Here is a 14,197-nt window from a genome sequence, read left to right on the forward strand (position 1 = left end):
TGCTCATAAATTAATACCAATAACCGTACTCTGGAGTTTACATTTACCACATTGTGACCACCTTTCTGGCAATTTGTGGACACCACGCCAATAGAAATGTTTGTCTTTTGAAGCAAACCAATCAGACACCCAATTTTCGACTTCTTCACAGGAATCAAAGTGTTCCTCAGCCAATGCGTGTCCCATTGATGAAAACAAATGGTAGTCGGAAGGGGCCAAGTCTGGTGAATATGGCGGGTGGGGTAGCAGCTCCCAGCCAAGTGTTTTGATTGTATCCTGAACCAGTTTTGCTTTGTGTGCAGCTGCTTTGTCATGTAAAAAAAATTACTTTGCCATGTCTTCTGGCCCATTCTGGTCTTTTTTCGATCAATGCATAGTTCAAATTGATCATTTGTTGTCTGTGGCGATTAGCATTCACAGTTTCACCTGGTTTTAGAAGATCATGATACACCACACCTTTCTGATCCCACCAAACACAGAGCACTGTCTTCTTGCCGAATCGATCTGGTTTTGCAGTCGATGTTGATGGCTGTCCCAGATTAACCCATGATTTTTCCCATTTAGGATTCTTAAAATAAATCCATTTTTCATCGCCAGTAACAATTCGATGCAAAATTGATTTTCTTTCATGTCTTTGAAGCAAAATTTGACAAATGGTTTTTCGGTTTTCCATCTGTCTTTCATTCAATGCATGTGGCACCCATTTTCCACACTTTTGGATCTTTCCAATAGCTTTCAAATGGTCAGAAATTGTTTGTTGTGCAAAATTTAGCATTGCTGCCATTTGCTTCTGACTCCAAGTATCATCTTCATCCAATATTGCTTGCAATTCGGCATCTTTGAACTTTTTTGGTGGTCTTCCACGTTCTTCATTTCTTACATCAAAATCATTATTTCTGAACCATTGAAACCATCTTTTGCACGTTGCTTCTGATAGAGCACAATCACCATATGCCTTGACAAGCATTCGATGCGACTCTGCAGCACTTTTTTTCAAACGGAAACAAAAAATTGATGCTTTCCGCAAATCATCACTTTCTGGTACAAAATTCGACATCGTTAACACGATGAAAACATATGATTTCGTTTGTTTCGTGACTTGATGTATACTAAATATCTTTGTCAGACGTCATACCGACCAAAAAAAAATAATATGCCCTCAAACTTCCAAAGTAATTTGAGGATACGAAACATCTTCAGTCGAAATTGAATAAAATGTGCATTAAGAGTAAATGGTTAAAGATTAGGCAATATAAAAATAAATACAAAACTTTCCAGTATGAAGAAGATGGCAAGTCAATCACCCTCAGTTCATTTTATTGTGAAACATTCAGAACAACAGACGGTGTTCCAACTAGGTGTGGGAGTATATTAGTGTTCCGATGGCTCAACGAAATTTGGGAGACACACTCAATGAAGGGCAGCCTCGGACTTAGTACATCGGATGTGCAGACTGGTGTGAGGCCTCGTGTTGTCGTGGAGGAGATGTTCATTTGCATTTCTGTGGTGACGAACGTGCTGAAGTCATTTCTTCAATTCCCTCAGTGTAGCACAACACACATCAGAGTTGATCATTGCACCAGACATCAAAGAGAATAACCCCTTCAAAGTTCCAGAAGACCGTCACCACGATTTTACCAGCTGAGGGTGTGGATTTGAACTTTTTCTTCAGAGGAGTGGTAGTGAGGCACCACTCGATTAATTGCCGTTTTGTTTCCGGTTCAAAGTGATGAACCCGTTTCATCACTAGCAACAATGTTCCACAAAAAATTGTCACGGTCGGTCTCATAACGTGCAAGCAATTCCTCACAAATGGTCCTTTGTTGCTCTTTATGGTCTTCTGTTGGATGGCGAGGAACTTAGTGGGCACACACCTTTCACTACCCAAATTGGTGGACAAGTGTGTCGGCAATACCGACAGAGACATCCAGTTGTGCAGCAAGTTGTTTGATTGTGATCTGTCGATCACCTCGAATAAGAGTGTTCACAGGTTTCTACACTGAGGTGTCACAGCTGTGTGCAGCTGACCAGTACGTGGGAGATCGGACAAGTTTGCACGACCTCGTTGTGACAGTGACAGACACTTTGGCCAGTGACTCACTGTGCTTTTGTTCACTGCCAGGTCTCTGTAGACATTCTGCACGTGCCTATGAATATCTGCAATGCTCTGGTTTCCTGCCAAAAGAAACTCAATTATAGTTCTCTGTCTGGAATACACCCCCATTACAGACGCCATTTTGAAGACTGTGTATAGTGCCACCACTTTCCACAACTTCATGAAATTATCGGGGCTGAAGTGGGAATATTCCACGAGGTCCGACAGTAAATTCTGCATTTTTTCGATAGAAATTGACTGACGGAAAAAAAGTGTTGCATTAATTATTGAGTGCCCCTTGTATAAACTATTGGCTGTTTTGACTGTGCTGTTTTGCTTTGTTGCAAAGGTCTACACTGGCAATTACGCCCTGCACTCCGCAACTTGCATATTACAATGCCTGTTAGCATGGAACCCCAACACTCTCTCATTGTTTCTTCGCTGTCGTTGGAAGTCATCGGTACAAGAGACAAAAAAGTTTCCATTGAGTTTTTACTTGATCATATGGTTCGTGGTATGAAAAGACAGTTGCTTCACAACATATTTATGTAGTTGGTCAATGGAACACTTAAATCAAATAGTTTTCATCATTATCATTATAATCATCAGATCCCCCCCCCCTCTCTCTCTCTCTCTCTCTCTCTCTCTCTCTCTCTCTCTCTCTCTCTCTCTCTCTCCCCCCCCCCCCCTCCTCCCCCCACCTCTCACTCACTCACTCTCTCTCTCTCTCTCTCTCTACTTTATAAAAATGTGAAGTAGTAGCAAAAAGGTCTACTTAAAAACTGTCTACAAGATGACACTCAATAATATTCTTGCTGCATAGTTCTGTGCAAAGAATATGTTCTGTTTTTGAGATGAGTTTTCACTAGAATATAATTACAGTGGGAATTACTGAATGCAAATAATTTATTTTACCAATTTATTTCTCTGAGACGTTTAATGGCACCAGTGGCAGAAAGTGCTGAACTGTGTAGTTTAACAAGATGCTTTCTTTTTATTTAAATTCTCATTAATATATATACAAGAACTGAACCTTGTAGAGTTCATTAATGACTTCTACCAGACAGGGAGAGAGCCCTACACCTTCTTTTAATTTAGTATGGTATGGATCATTTATTAACTACAGCATTAGGTTCATAGACCTCAATTTTGATAGGAAAATGTAGTGAAAGGCCTAGTATAGCTAGAAAAAAATAGCAACTGGTGCTATGTTTCTGTTTCATGCTCATAAAATTTGTTGAGTGAATGTTTAAAGGGCAATCTCAGAAACTCTTCCAAAAATCAAAGTGATTATCATGTATACTATAATTACAAAATTTGGCCATTATGGTACAGTACATAACTTACTTTATTTTTCTGGGGATAATCTAGTCCAAATTATCAGTCAACATATTAAGTGAATGCTTAGGTACTATCAACAACAGCCAATCCTGAAAGCTGACTAAATTAATGCTTTTCAGAGTGCTTGCCTTGATATTTTCGAATACAGTTTGCTTGAAGTTGTGTGCAGATGTTACTTTTCTGAAACCACTAAGTGAATAGTCCCTTAATGCATCTCCGAGGGAGGTATATTAATAAATGCTTTGTGTGGAATTGTGGTTGCTTCCAAGAGTTCAGGCTGTTTGATTCTGGGAATAGAGGAAAATGGTTGGTTGGTTTGTTTGTTTAAAAGAGGGGGGGAAGGGACCAAACTGCTAGGTCATCGATCCCTCGTTCCGATTAAAATAATTCCACAAGAATGGGAGTAAAATTATCGAGACGTACAAAACACAGCTGGAAGAAAGGAGAAAACCACAAGAATGACAGAAGGGCAACAAACACTAAAATTGACAAAATTGGACAAGAAAACCACAGAGATACGCAAGGCTGGCTGACCATGAGAATAAAAAGGAGGAGCCAGCCACTCTGCAACACATTAAATTGTTCACCCTAAAAGCACTAGGGTGGAGGACACAGAGGGACAAAGGACAAGTGTTAAAACTTGTATCAAATCATAAAACCCACCCTCACAAATACAACATAAAACTTAAGCTGCTGTTGAGGCATTGTCGCCCAACACTGAAGGTAGGGTGCTGGGAAAGTTAAAAGACTGCCACAGAGCGGCTAAAAGTGAGCAGTCCAGTAAGAGGTGGATGACCGTCATTTGTGAACCACAGCGACACCGAGGTGGGACCTCATGATGGAGGAGGTAACCATGCATTAGCCACGTATGGCCAATGCAGAGCCGGCAGAGGACAATTAATTCCCAGCGAGAGGACCGCATGGGAGACTTCCGCACATTTGTAATCTCCTTAATGACATGCAGTTTGTTGCGCGTACTGTTAAGCCACTCCGTCTCCCAAAGTTGAAAAATCCTGTGGAGTAAGACAGAACACAGGTCAGTTTCGAAGATGCCCATCTCCAACAGCAGTTTCTGTGTAGCCCATTTGGCCAGCCTGTCAGCAAGTTCATTGCCTGGGATTCCGACATGTCCTGGGGTCCACACGAACACCACTGAACGATGGGACCGTTCCAGGGCATATACGGAATCCTGAATGGCTGCTACCAAAGGATGACGAGGGTAGCACTGGTCAACAGCTTGTAGGCTGCTCAACGAGTCAGTACACAGAAGAAATGACTCCCCAGGACATGAGCAGATGTGCTCAAGAGCATGAGATATGGCCACCAGCTCTGCAGTCAAAACACTGCAGCCATCTGGCAAGGAGTGCTGTTCAATATGTCCTCCAAGAACATACGCAAAGCCTACGTGACCGTCAGCCATCAAGCCATCGGTGTAAACCACTTCATGGCCCCGGTACATGTTGAGAATCGAGAGGAAGTGGTGGCGGAGAGCTGCAGGGTTAACGGCATCCATAGGGCCATGCAAAAGGTCCACAAGAATTTGCGGCCTAGGTGTACACCATGGAAGTGTATGTGAATGGATCTCGAGGAGAGGTGGTAACAGGAAGGATTCCAGTTCAGACAGAAGGGACCGGATTCGAACTGGTCATAAGCCCTGACCTGGGCCGCCGATGCGGGACATGAACCGCCATGGTTGGGAAAAGGAGACAGTAATTCGGATGCGCAGGAGAACAACGAATGTGTGCAATATAACTGGCAAGCAGTTGTGCATGCCTAATGTTCAATGGAGGGACACCGGCCTCCACCAACAAACTGGTCACTGAACTAGTTCTAAAAGCTCCCGTCGCTAGGCGAACGCCACAGTGGTACACTGGGTTGAGTAAATGCAACGCTGAAGGCGTCGCCGAACCATAAACCAGACTTCCGTAGTCAAGGTTATGCGCATTAAAATCTCCCAAAAGTAGGAAAGGTTTAGGGACTTGATCCATCAGTGCAGCTAATATGTTCAGGGGTACTGCAGCAGCGTAGAGTGATCTGCACCCCAGTTGGTGTTACTCAGGCAGTGGAGGGCATTGAGGTGCTGCCAGCACTTCCGCTTAAGCTGACGAAGGTGAGGTAGCCAAGTCAATCGGGCGTCGAATACCAGTCCTAAGAATCAATATGTCTCCACTGCAGTGACTGGATTGTCATTAAGGTAAAGTTCTGGTTCTGGATGAATGGTGCCACGCCGACAAAAATGCATGACACACAACTTTGCGGCTGAAAACTGGAAGCCTTGGGAGAGAACCCATGATTGCACCTTGTGAATGGCTCACTGTAGGCACCACTCAGCAACACCAGTGCTGAAGGAGCAGTATGAGATGCAGAAGTCATCTGCATTCAGAGAAGGTGAGACTGGCAGCCCTACAGCTGCTGCTAGACAGTTAATAGCCACTAAAAATAGAGAGACACTCAGCACGGAGTCCTGCGGAATGCCATTCTCCTGAATACGGGGGGAACTATGGGAGGCACCGACTTGGACAAAGAAAGTACAGAGCAACAGGAAGTTTTGGATAAAAATTGGAAGCAGGCCCTGGAGACCCCACTCATACAATGTGGCAAGGATATGATGTTGCCAGATCGTGTCATATGCTTTATATAAGTCAAAAAAGAAGGTAACCAGATGTTGGCGCCTGGAAAAGGCTGTTCAGATGGAAGACTCGAGGGACACAAGATTATCGGTGGTACAGCGACCCTGGCGGAAGCTGCCCTGACATACAGCCAGTAGGCCACGTGACGCCAGGACCCAACCCAACCGCCAACACCATACGCCCCAGCAGCTTACAAAGAAAGTTGGTGAGGCTGATGAGCCGATAGCTATCCGCGTCAAGTGGGTTTTGACCGGGACGAGCTCCCACTTTGTAAATGGAGCGTTATAGGGTTCACTGTGGCCTGTAGTGAACAAGAGGACTTTCCTTTCCATCCACCCTTTGAGGGTGCGAAAGGCTGGGGAGTAGTTCTCCGATGCAGAGGCTCGAGCATAGTGCTCAGCAAAGTTATCGGCAATTGCGATTGTGTCAGTAGACAACATGCCATTGATGTTAATGCCAGGGACACCTGTTGGGGTCTTGTACCCAAAAAGATGTCTGATCTTCGTCCAGACATGGGAAGGTGACGTATCGCACCCAATGGTCAACACGTACCTCTCCCGACACTCCTGTTTCCGTTGTTTTATAAGCTGACGAAAGTGGGCACAGAGCCGCATAAAGGCTATTAGGTGCTCTAGGGAAGGGTATCACTTATGTCACTGTAGAGCCCGCCGACACTCTTTAATTGCCTCAGCAACTTCTGGCGACCACCAAGGGACTATCATTTGCTGGGGGCACCCTAAAGAATGAGGGATCGTGTTTTCCGCTGCAGAAACGATAATTGTAGTGACCTGCATCATGTGGGGGAGATTCAGTGATGACAGCAGAGGTGAAGGCTACCCAGTCTGCCTTGTTTAAAGCCCATCTGGGTAGGCGTCTATAGGCATGAAGTCGGGGGAGTGACAGGAAGATGGGGAAGCAGTCACTACCACACAGGTCATCATGCGCTCTCCAGTGCATAGATGGGAGAAGACCAGGACTGCAAACCAAGAGATCAATGGCTGAATATGTGCCGTGTGCCACACTGAAATGTGTGGGGCACCTGTATTTAAGAGGCAGACGTCGAGTTGTGACAGTAAATCTTGACCTCCCTACCTCGGCCAGTAAGCATGGCACCACCCCACAAGGGGTTATGCGCATTAAAATCTCCCAAAAGTAGGAAAGGTTTAGGGACTTGACCAATCAGTGCAGCTAATATGTTCAGGGGTACTGCACCATCTGGAGGAATATATACATTGCAGACAGTGATTTCCTGTGTCGTCCTTATGCTGACAGCCACAGCTTCACGAGAGAAGGGGCACAGGTTCACTACATACAGAGTTCAGAACATAGACGCAAACTCCACCTGACACTTTATTATAGTCGCTACGGTTCCTGTAATACCTCTTATAGCCACAGAGGGCAGGGGTCCGCATTGCCGGGAACCAGGTTTCCTAGACGGTAATGCAGAAAGCAGGTGTAAAGCTTAACAGTTGCTGTAGCTCAGCCAGGTGGTGGAAAAAACTGTGGCAATTCACCTGGAGGATTACATGATCATGAGACTGGGAAGCATGAAACACTCAATGAGGCAGTTTACATCTCGGGGTCACTTGCTGCCATCGGATGAGTACCTGTGCGATCAACAGCCATTATCTCTGAGGGCCCAGCAAGATCTAGATTCTCATTGGATGCCAGAATCTCCACCTCATCCTCAGATACAGAGCTTGTAAGGGTGGTGTGGGTGCCACCGCAATGCTTTTGTTCTTGGGGGTCTTTCTTTTTAGGTTTCTCTTGCTGCTCCTTAGGTTTGTCGGGCTGGGAGGGCTTCACTGATTCAGTCTCAGGGACTGAGGAAGACCGTGAAGCCCTACAACCAGCTACCTGTGGTTGCTTCAGCCACTGGCGGGTGTCAGCTTTGCCACTGGTAGGAACCTGGGAAGGGAGTGACCCACGGGATCCCTTCCTGGTGAGAGGAGCCAAAGAAGACTTTGCTGAGATGGTTGGGGGGTGGGGTGGGTGTGGGTTGGAGGGGGGGGGGGCGGGGGGAGGAGGGATTTGGGGGGGGGGTGCTCCTGAAGTAGGTTGTGCAGGAGCAACAAGGAGCAACAGGGAGGGAAGTGCCCCCCCCCCCTCCCATCATCAAGGGGGCAGGTGGAGTCTGATGGCTCTGAGAGCCAACTGTAAGCGGGGGAACGGAAGGTGGTAGAACCGTTGTCGTAATGGTGGTGTAGGTTGACGTCATATGCACAGAATGAAGCCTCTCATATTTTCTCTTAGCCTCTGTGTAGGTCAGTCAGTCCAGGGTCTTGTATTCCATTATTTTTCTTTCTTTCTGGAGAATCTTGCAGTCTGGCGAGCAAGGCACAATTGACACAGATGGGAGGTGGGGCACACGGTGTATTGGGATGTGAAGGACATCTACAATCCTGACAGGTGACGCTGGAAGTTCAGCGGGAAGACATACGGTCGAACTTCCAGCACTTGAAGCACCACATCGGGGGAGGGATATATGGCTTTGCGTCACAGCAGTAGACCATCACCTTGACCTTCTCGGGTAATGTGTCACCCTCGAAGGCCAAGATGAAAGCACCAGTGGCAACCTGATTATCCCTCGGACCCTGGTGTATGCGCTGGACGAAATGGACACCTCGCTGTTCTAAATTGGAGTGCAGCTCATCAGCAGACTGCAAAAGAAGGTCCCTGTAAAATATGATACCCTGGACCATATTTAAGCTCTTATGGGGCATGGTGGAAACAGAAACATCCCCCAGCTTGCCAGAGGCAAGTTGTGCCCGTGACTGGGCAGAGGATGCTGTTTTGATCGAGACCAACCCGGACCGCATTTTGGACAAGTCCTCCACCTCCCCAAACTTGACCTCTAAATGTTCCACAAAAAACTGAGGTTTCATTGACAAGAAAGATTCTCCATCAACTCTCGTACATACGAGGTACCGGGGTGAATAAGCTTTGCTGCCATCCTTAGCCTGGTGTTCCTCCCACGGTTTGGCCGAGGTGTGGGGGGAGGGGATGACGATTTGGCTGGCGTCGTATTTCTGAGCACTGAAGTTAGGCCTTGACTGCTTAGAGACTGCTGGTGTTTGACCACCAGCAGGAGATGACGTACTACGCTTCATGGGGTGTCATCCATACTGATTCCACCCACTGTGACTAGGGGCCATCCCCACAGGCACCAACCTGCCGCAGTAAAGGCCACCTAGCAGGAAGGCCATTGCTGGGAGTCCCGATGCCCCAGGGTGATGGGCGTCTACTCCTCGGCATACACGGGGAGTTAACTGCGCAGGCATCAGCAGAGCGATCGCTGTGTGGTCAGGGGGCTACAACTGACAGGGTACATGAACAAAACACACCCAGGAGGGTGACCTCACCCAACAGCTGGAGAATGAGCGGAATTGCAGATCCACGTCAAGGAAGGGTGCGAGCTGTCTCAGCGCACGATGGAGACTATGCACCATGCAAGGCGTCCTTCCCCAATTGGCTCGCTCTTCAGGAAAATTTTGAAAAATGGAGGTCAAACCCTACAAGGGACCATCACACAAAGGCTGAAAAGTGTGAGACTCCTTTTAGTCGCCTCTTACGACAGGCAAGAATGCCTCGGACCTATTCTAGCCCCCGAACCCGCAGGGGGAGAGAGGAAAACCAGATGGATTGCGATGCGGTTGCTGAAATGCTAGTGACTAGGTTGTTTTGCGCTAACACAGGTCATGGTGTAACAAGATTCTATAGAGCCCAGCCTTTGGCCACTTCCCTACTCTTCCAAACCACATAGGGAGACACACCCAAGTCCCCCCCCCCCCCCCCTCAATGCCACCAGTTTTATTGGATGAGCATCATCAGGGGAAAAAAATTCCAGGCCACTTCACATAAGAGACAAATTGTATAGCCACATGTAACCACGTTGAATATTAATTCTGACGACACCATATTAAACGTATCAAGGAGTTATTGACAAAAACTTGAACCGAAAGTCTTCTATTAATTAGATTGTATAGCAGTCATCTGTTAAAAGGCCCTAGTGACTCAAAAACTTGTTTAAGATCTTAAACACTTCCAATAGGATCCCAGGAGTGCACTGGTATATGACAATGGTGCTACAACGCAATCAGACTCCAAGCACAGGACAGGTTTACTTCATCTGTCACTGGGCACTCAGATAAACCTATGTGTTTCTTCAAATAAATTGTGCACAAGGTTTTGGGGTGATAATGCAACTGCCCAAAACACACACTCAAATAATTCCTCACTGAAATCTTTAAAAGCCACACAGCAGAAATGCTCTTTTCAACTCTTCAGCTGATAGTAAATGAATACCTTGCAAAGCTGGACTATGGAGGCCCTTCCTCCATTTTAATATTGCATGCAATTCCAAAAAGAATCCAATTTACTACAGAAAACACTACTCCTGTCAGTGTAACAATGGATCAGAACCCAATAATTCTCCAAATTTTAAAAGTCGCCCTTGAAACACACTAATCCTGTACTTAAACAAACAATGTGTCACACTTCATGCATGGCCTCAGTGCCTCAAGTATACAGAATTATTTATAGCTAGTAAGTTTTTAAAACACTCTACATGTAGCCTATAGGTGTTGCATACACTATTATCTTAATATTTCAACTGCATGAAGAACACTGGCACACATAATACAACAGAAACTCTAAACTGTTTCCTGTTTTGTACTAATATTTATGTCACATTATACAAAGGGTGTTCAATAAGTAATGTAATAAATTTTTTTCTCAGCCAATTTTGGTTGAAAAAATGCATAATATGCTGTGGAACATTGTGGAATACTCCTGCTTCACCCATACAGTTTCACAAAAGTTTCGATAGATGGCAGCACTATATACAGCTTTCAAAATGGCATCTGTAATGGAGGTGCATTCCAAGCAGAGTGCTGTCATCGAGTTTCTTTTGGCAGAAAACTACAGCATTACAGATATTCGTAGGTGCTCACAGAATGTTTACGGACACCTGGCAGTGAACGAAAACACGGTGAATCACTGGTCAAGGTATCTGTCATCATCACAACTAGATCGTGCAAACCTGTCAAACCTCCTGCATGCCGACCAGCCGCATACAGCTGTGACTCCTGCAATCTCAGAACAACTTCAACATGTTCATCACCACAAAAGTGCACCTCCCAACTGCCATCTGTTTGGCCTAATAAAGGATGCACTCCATGGGGAGCAGTACGTGGATGATGGGGAGGTTACTTACGCACCAAGACGTCAGCTCCAATGTTGACCAGTAAACTGGAACTATGCAGGCATACAAGGTACTGTGCGTGCATACAGACTACTATGTGGGCGTACAGGGTACTGTGTGGGCATACAGGCCATCTTAGCAAGGTGGTGTAAGGCCATTGCATCGAATGGAGATTTCACTGAAAAAATATGATTTTGTAGCCAAAAGATGGGGGAATAATATGGTATATTGGTATCCTAAAAAAACCAACCCGCTTTCAGAAAAAAATTGTAGAAATTCCTTAATGAGTGCTTCTCATAATTACAAAGAAAAGAATAAATGTAAAGAATTCACAATGATTCAGTTACATCAGTGGGTCATATATATAACTCTGAACAGCAACTGATGTCAATAATAATAAAACTGATACATGGCAACTAGACTGGGGCAGCAACATTAGGAAATGAACATGTTATTAGAACTACCACTATAAAGTTTTTAAGGAGGGTGACTAGCTAGAGATCATAAGGCACAGAAGTAAACAAAGCAACCCAGCCACAGAAATCTCTTTTTCAGTAGTCTTCTGGCCACAGGAAATCACTACGTACCTATTCTAAGAGTAGTTCAGCAGACTGTGCTGAGACTAACTGTGAATGGGGCAATACAGCATGCAACACAATTGTGCACTACTAGTATGGAGGCAACTGAGAGGGCTATAACAGCCCAGACAATATGCAGCCAATGATCAGTTTGGTCTTTAGATGTCCATTACAAGCCACCCCTCCTCCCCCTAAGGACTGTAGTGTAGGAAAACTTTGGGCAAGGATGTATCTGTAACTTAACCTGGTTCATCAGCATTTGGTTCTCTTCACTGACAAATGCAAGACTTGTCTGATACTTCATGATCACCACTGAAGGGAGAAGAGTCAGCAAAGTACTAATGCATATCTCAGGCATGCAGTCTAACTGGTTCAGCAGAGAGGTGTGTCAGTCACATTTTGGATCGGTAATATGCATAGATGTTGAATGCTTCTCATCGCTCTTGAGGGTACACTGAGGGCTGTTGAACATAAATACAGGATCCTCCAAATTATTGTTCACCCTTACAGTTAACATTTCAGTTAATTTGTTTGTCTTTTGAGACACTTGTTCGAGTGCACACCACACACACTCTACGAACAGTGCCTGCAGAATTCAAGAGTCGCCACACAGTGGATGACCTCAAAAGTGCTACCATCAAATAGCAAGTCGAGCTGGAGCAACAGTGTCTTCTGGACAGCACACGAGGAGAATTAAAAGCACGTTAGAATCTGTGTAGTAGAAAAACAGAGAATGGGCTGTTACCAAGCAACAGGCTTTGATTTCACACGTGTTCCTTCAAACAGATAGCCTTCATTTTAGTTGCTGTTTCCTTTTTATTTCACAGTAAAGTTATTTTTTAGTTTTATGGGGCTTATTCTTTCATTAGTTGCTCTCCACAAACCTAAATTCAGACATGTTTGTACACATGCAAGTGGTGCCAAACTCATCTCAGCAGCTTATAAGTAACTGGACACATCACAGTGCAAGAATGATAGACAATGTGATAACACAATTAATACACCAAATATGAGAAAGTCTGATGGAAAAATGGTAGTGCGGCTGTCAAACAAAAACCTGTAACACGCAAAATCCTGCACATAAAGAACAGAAAGGGGTTAATAATACTCACCGATCTGCAATAGAATCGATCATCTGCTTTGAAATACCTCCAGCAAAACTCTTCAAATCACCATCAATGACTGTTAAGTAGCAACTGCAGTTTTCCTGTTTACAAGGAACATAGTTCTTTACTGCATCACTTATCAGTGTCTTATAGTGACTGAAACTCTCACTGTTATCTGAAAGCAAAGAAGACATTTCTTTAGTTTTGATGGAATACTTCATTATAGCACATCTCATATTTTGACTTTTACAAGGTAGATGCTATGTCTAAAGAGCAGGATTGAGAACATTAACATAATTATGTGTTGTTTCTAGTGTGAAATTTCCTCTACAATAATATCAATAGGATAGAGTCACAGCCATTACAAATAATCAAACTGGATAGTGTGCACAACATTATATGATTTCTGAAACAATAAATTCTTATCACCTGGTTCCCATCCTCAAAACAGAAAAGTGTGTGGAACTAGCATAATAACTCTGAAATATGGATAGCAAAAAGAGAATTTTCTTTCTCGACTTTTTGTCACAGCCCAGAAATATTGTGTAGGTTATATATACTCACACGAACCACGAATCTTTCCACACGCATTGGCTTGCATGCCTCAACAACACAGATAGCTGTACTGTGGATGGAGAGAACACACTTGTTTTTTATGGTTTCTGAAGTGGGACAGTGGCCTTTTCATTCGATATAAGAGCAACAATCTAGATGGTTGACTGATTTCACACCATAATATTATACAACATGGTTTTATTCTACCAGTACTGCAAAACAGTCGAAAGCAAGAGGAAACTACAGATACTGACTTCCTGAAATATGCAGCTCTACTGTATGGTTTAAAGATAATACCTTCCTCTTGGGTAAAATACAAAGCCAATGTCCACCATAGTAGTGCAAGTATACACATACACTAACTCTGGAAATGATGAAGAGATCTGGGACTGGGGGAAAGTAATGAGAAGGGAAGCCACCCAGTATAATTTAGCACAGAGCACAATTTATCACTGCAAGATTTTTGTTTAGGAATCACCAAAGAAGACTAAACATGGAAGAGACCTGGACACATCATATGGTTTCAGATTTACATAATGGTAATACAGATAATATTTAGAAACCAGATTTTCAAAATGCAAAACATTTCCAGGAGTACAGGTGGACTCTGGCCATAATTTATCATTTATTAAATGCAGATTAAAACAGGACTGCAGAAAAGTGGGCAATTAAGGAGATGGGACCTAGTT

General features: G+C 44.3%; 1 protein-coding gene across 1 annotated transcript in view; it reads right to left on the reverse strand.

Annotated features, from left to right (window-relative positions):
• Positions 1–14,197, reverse strand: part of LOC124556584 (O-glucosyltransferase rumi homolog) — a 139,182-nt gene that overhangs the window by 93,277 nt on the left and 31,708 nt on the right. The window contains exon 2 of the mRNA XM_047130553.1: positions 12,960–13,128. Coding sequence (XP_046986509.1) covers positions 12,960–13,128 — 169 coding nt within the window. The remainder of the gene's footprint in view (positions 1–12,959; positions 13,129–14,197) is intronic.

The sequence above is a fragment of the Schistocerca americana genome, chromosome X (assembly GCF_021461395.2).
Source record: "Schistocerca americana isolate TAMUIC-IGC-003095 chromosome X, iqSchAmer2.1, whole genome shotgun sequence".
NCBI classification, from domain to species: domain Eukaryota; kingdom Metazoa; phylum Arthropoda; class Insecta; order Orthoptera; family Acrididae; genus Schistocerca; species Schistocerca americana.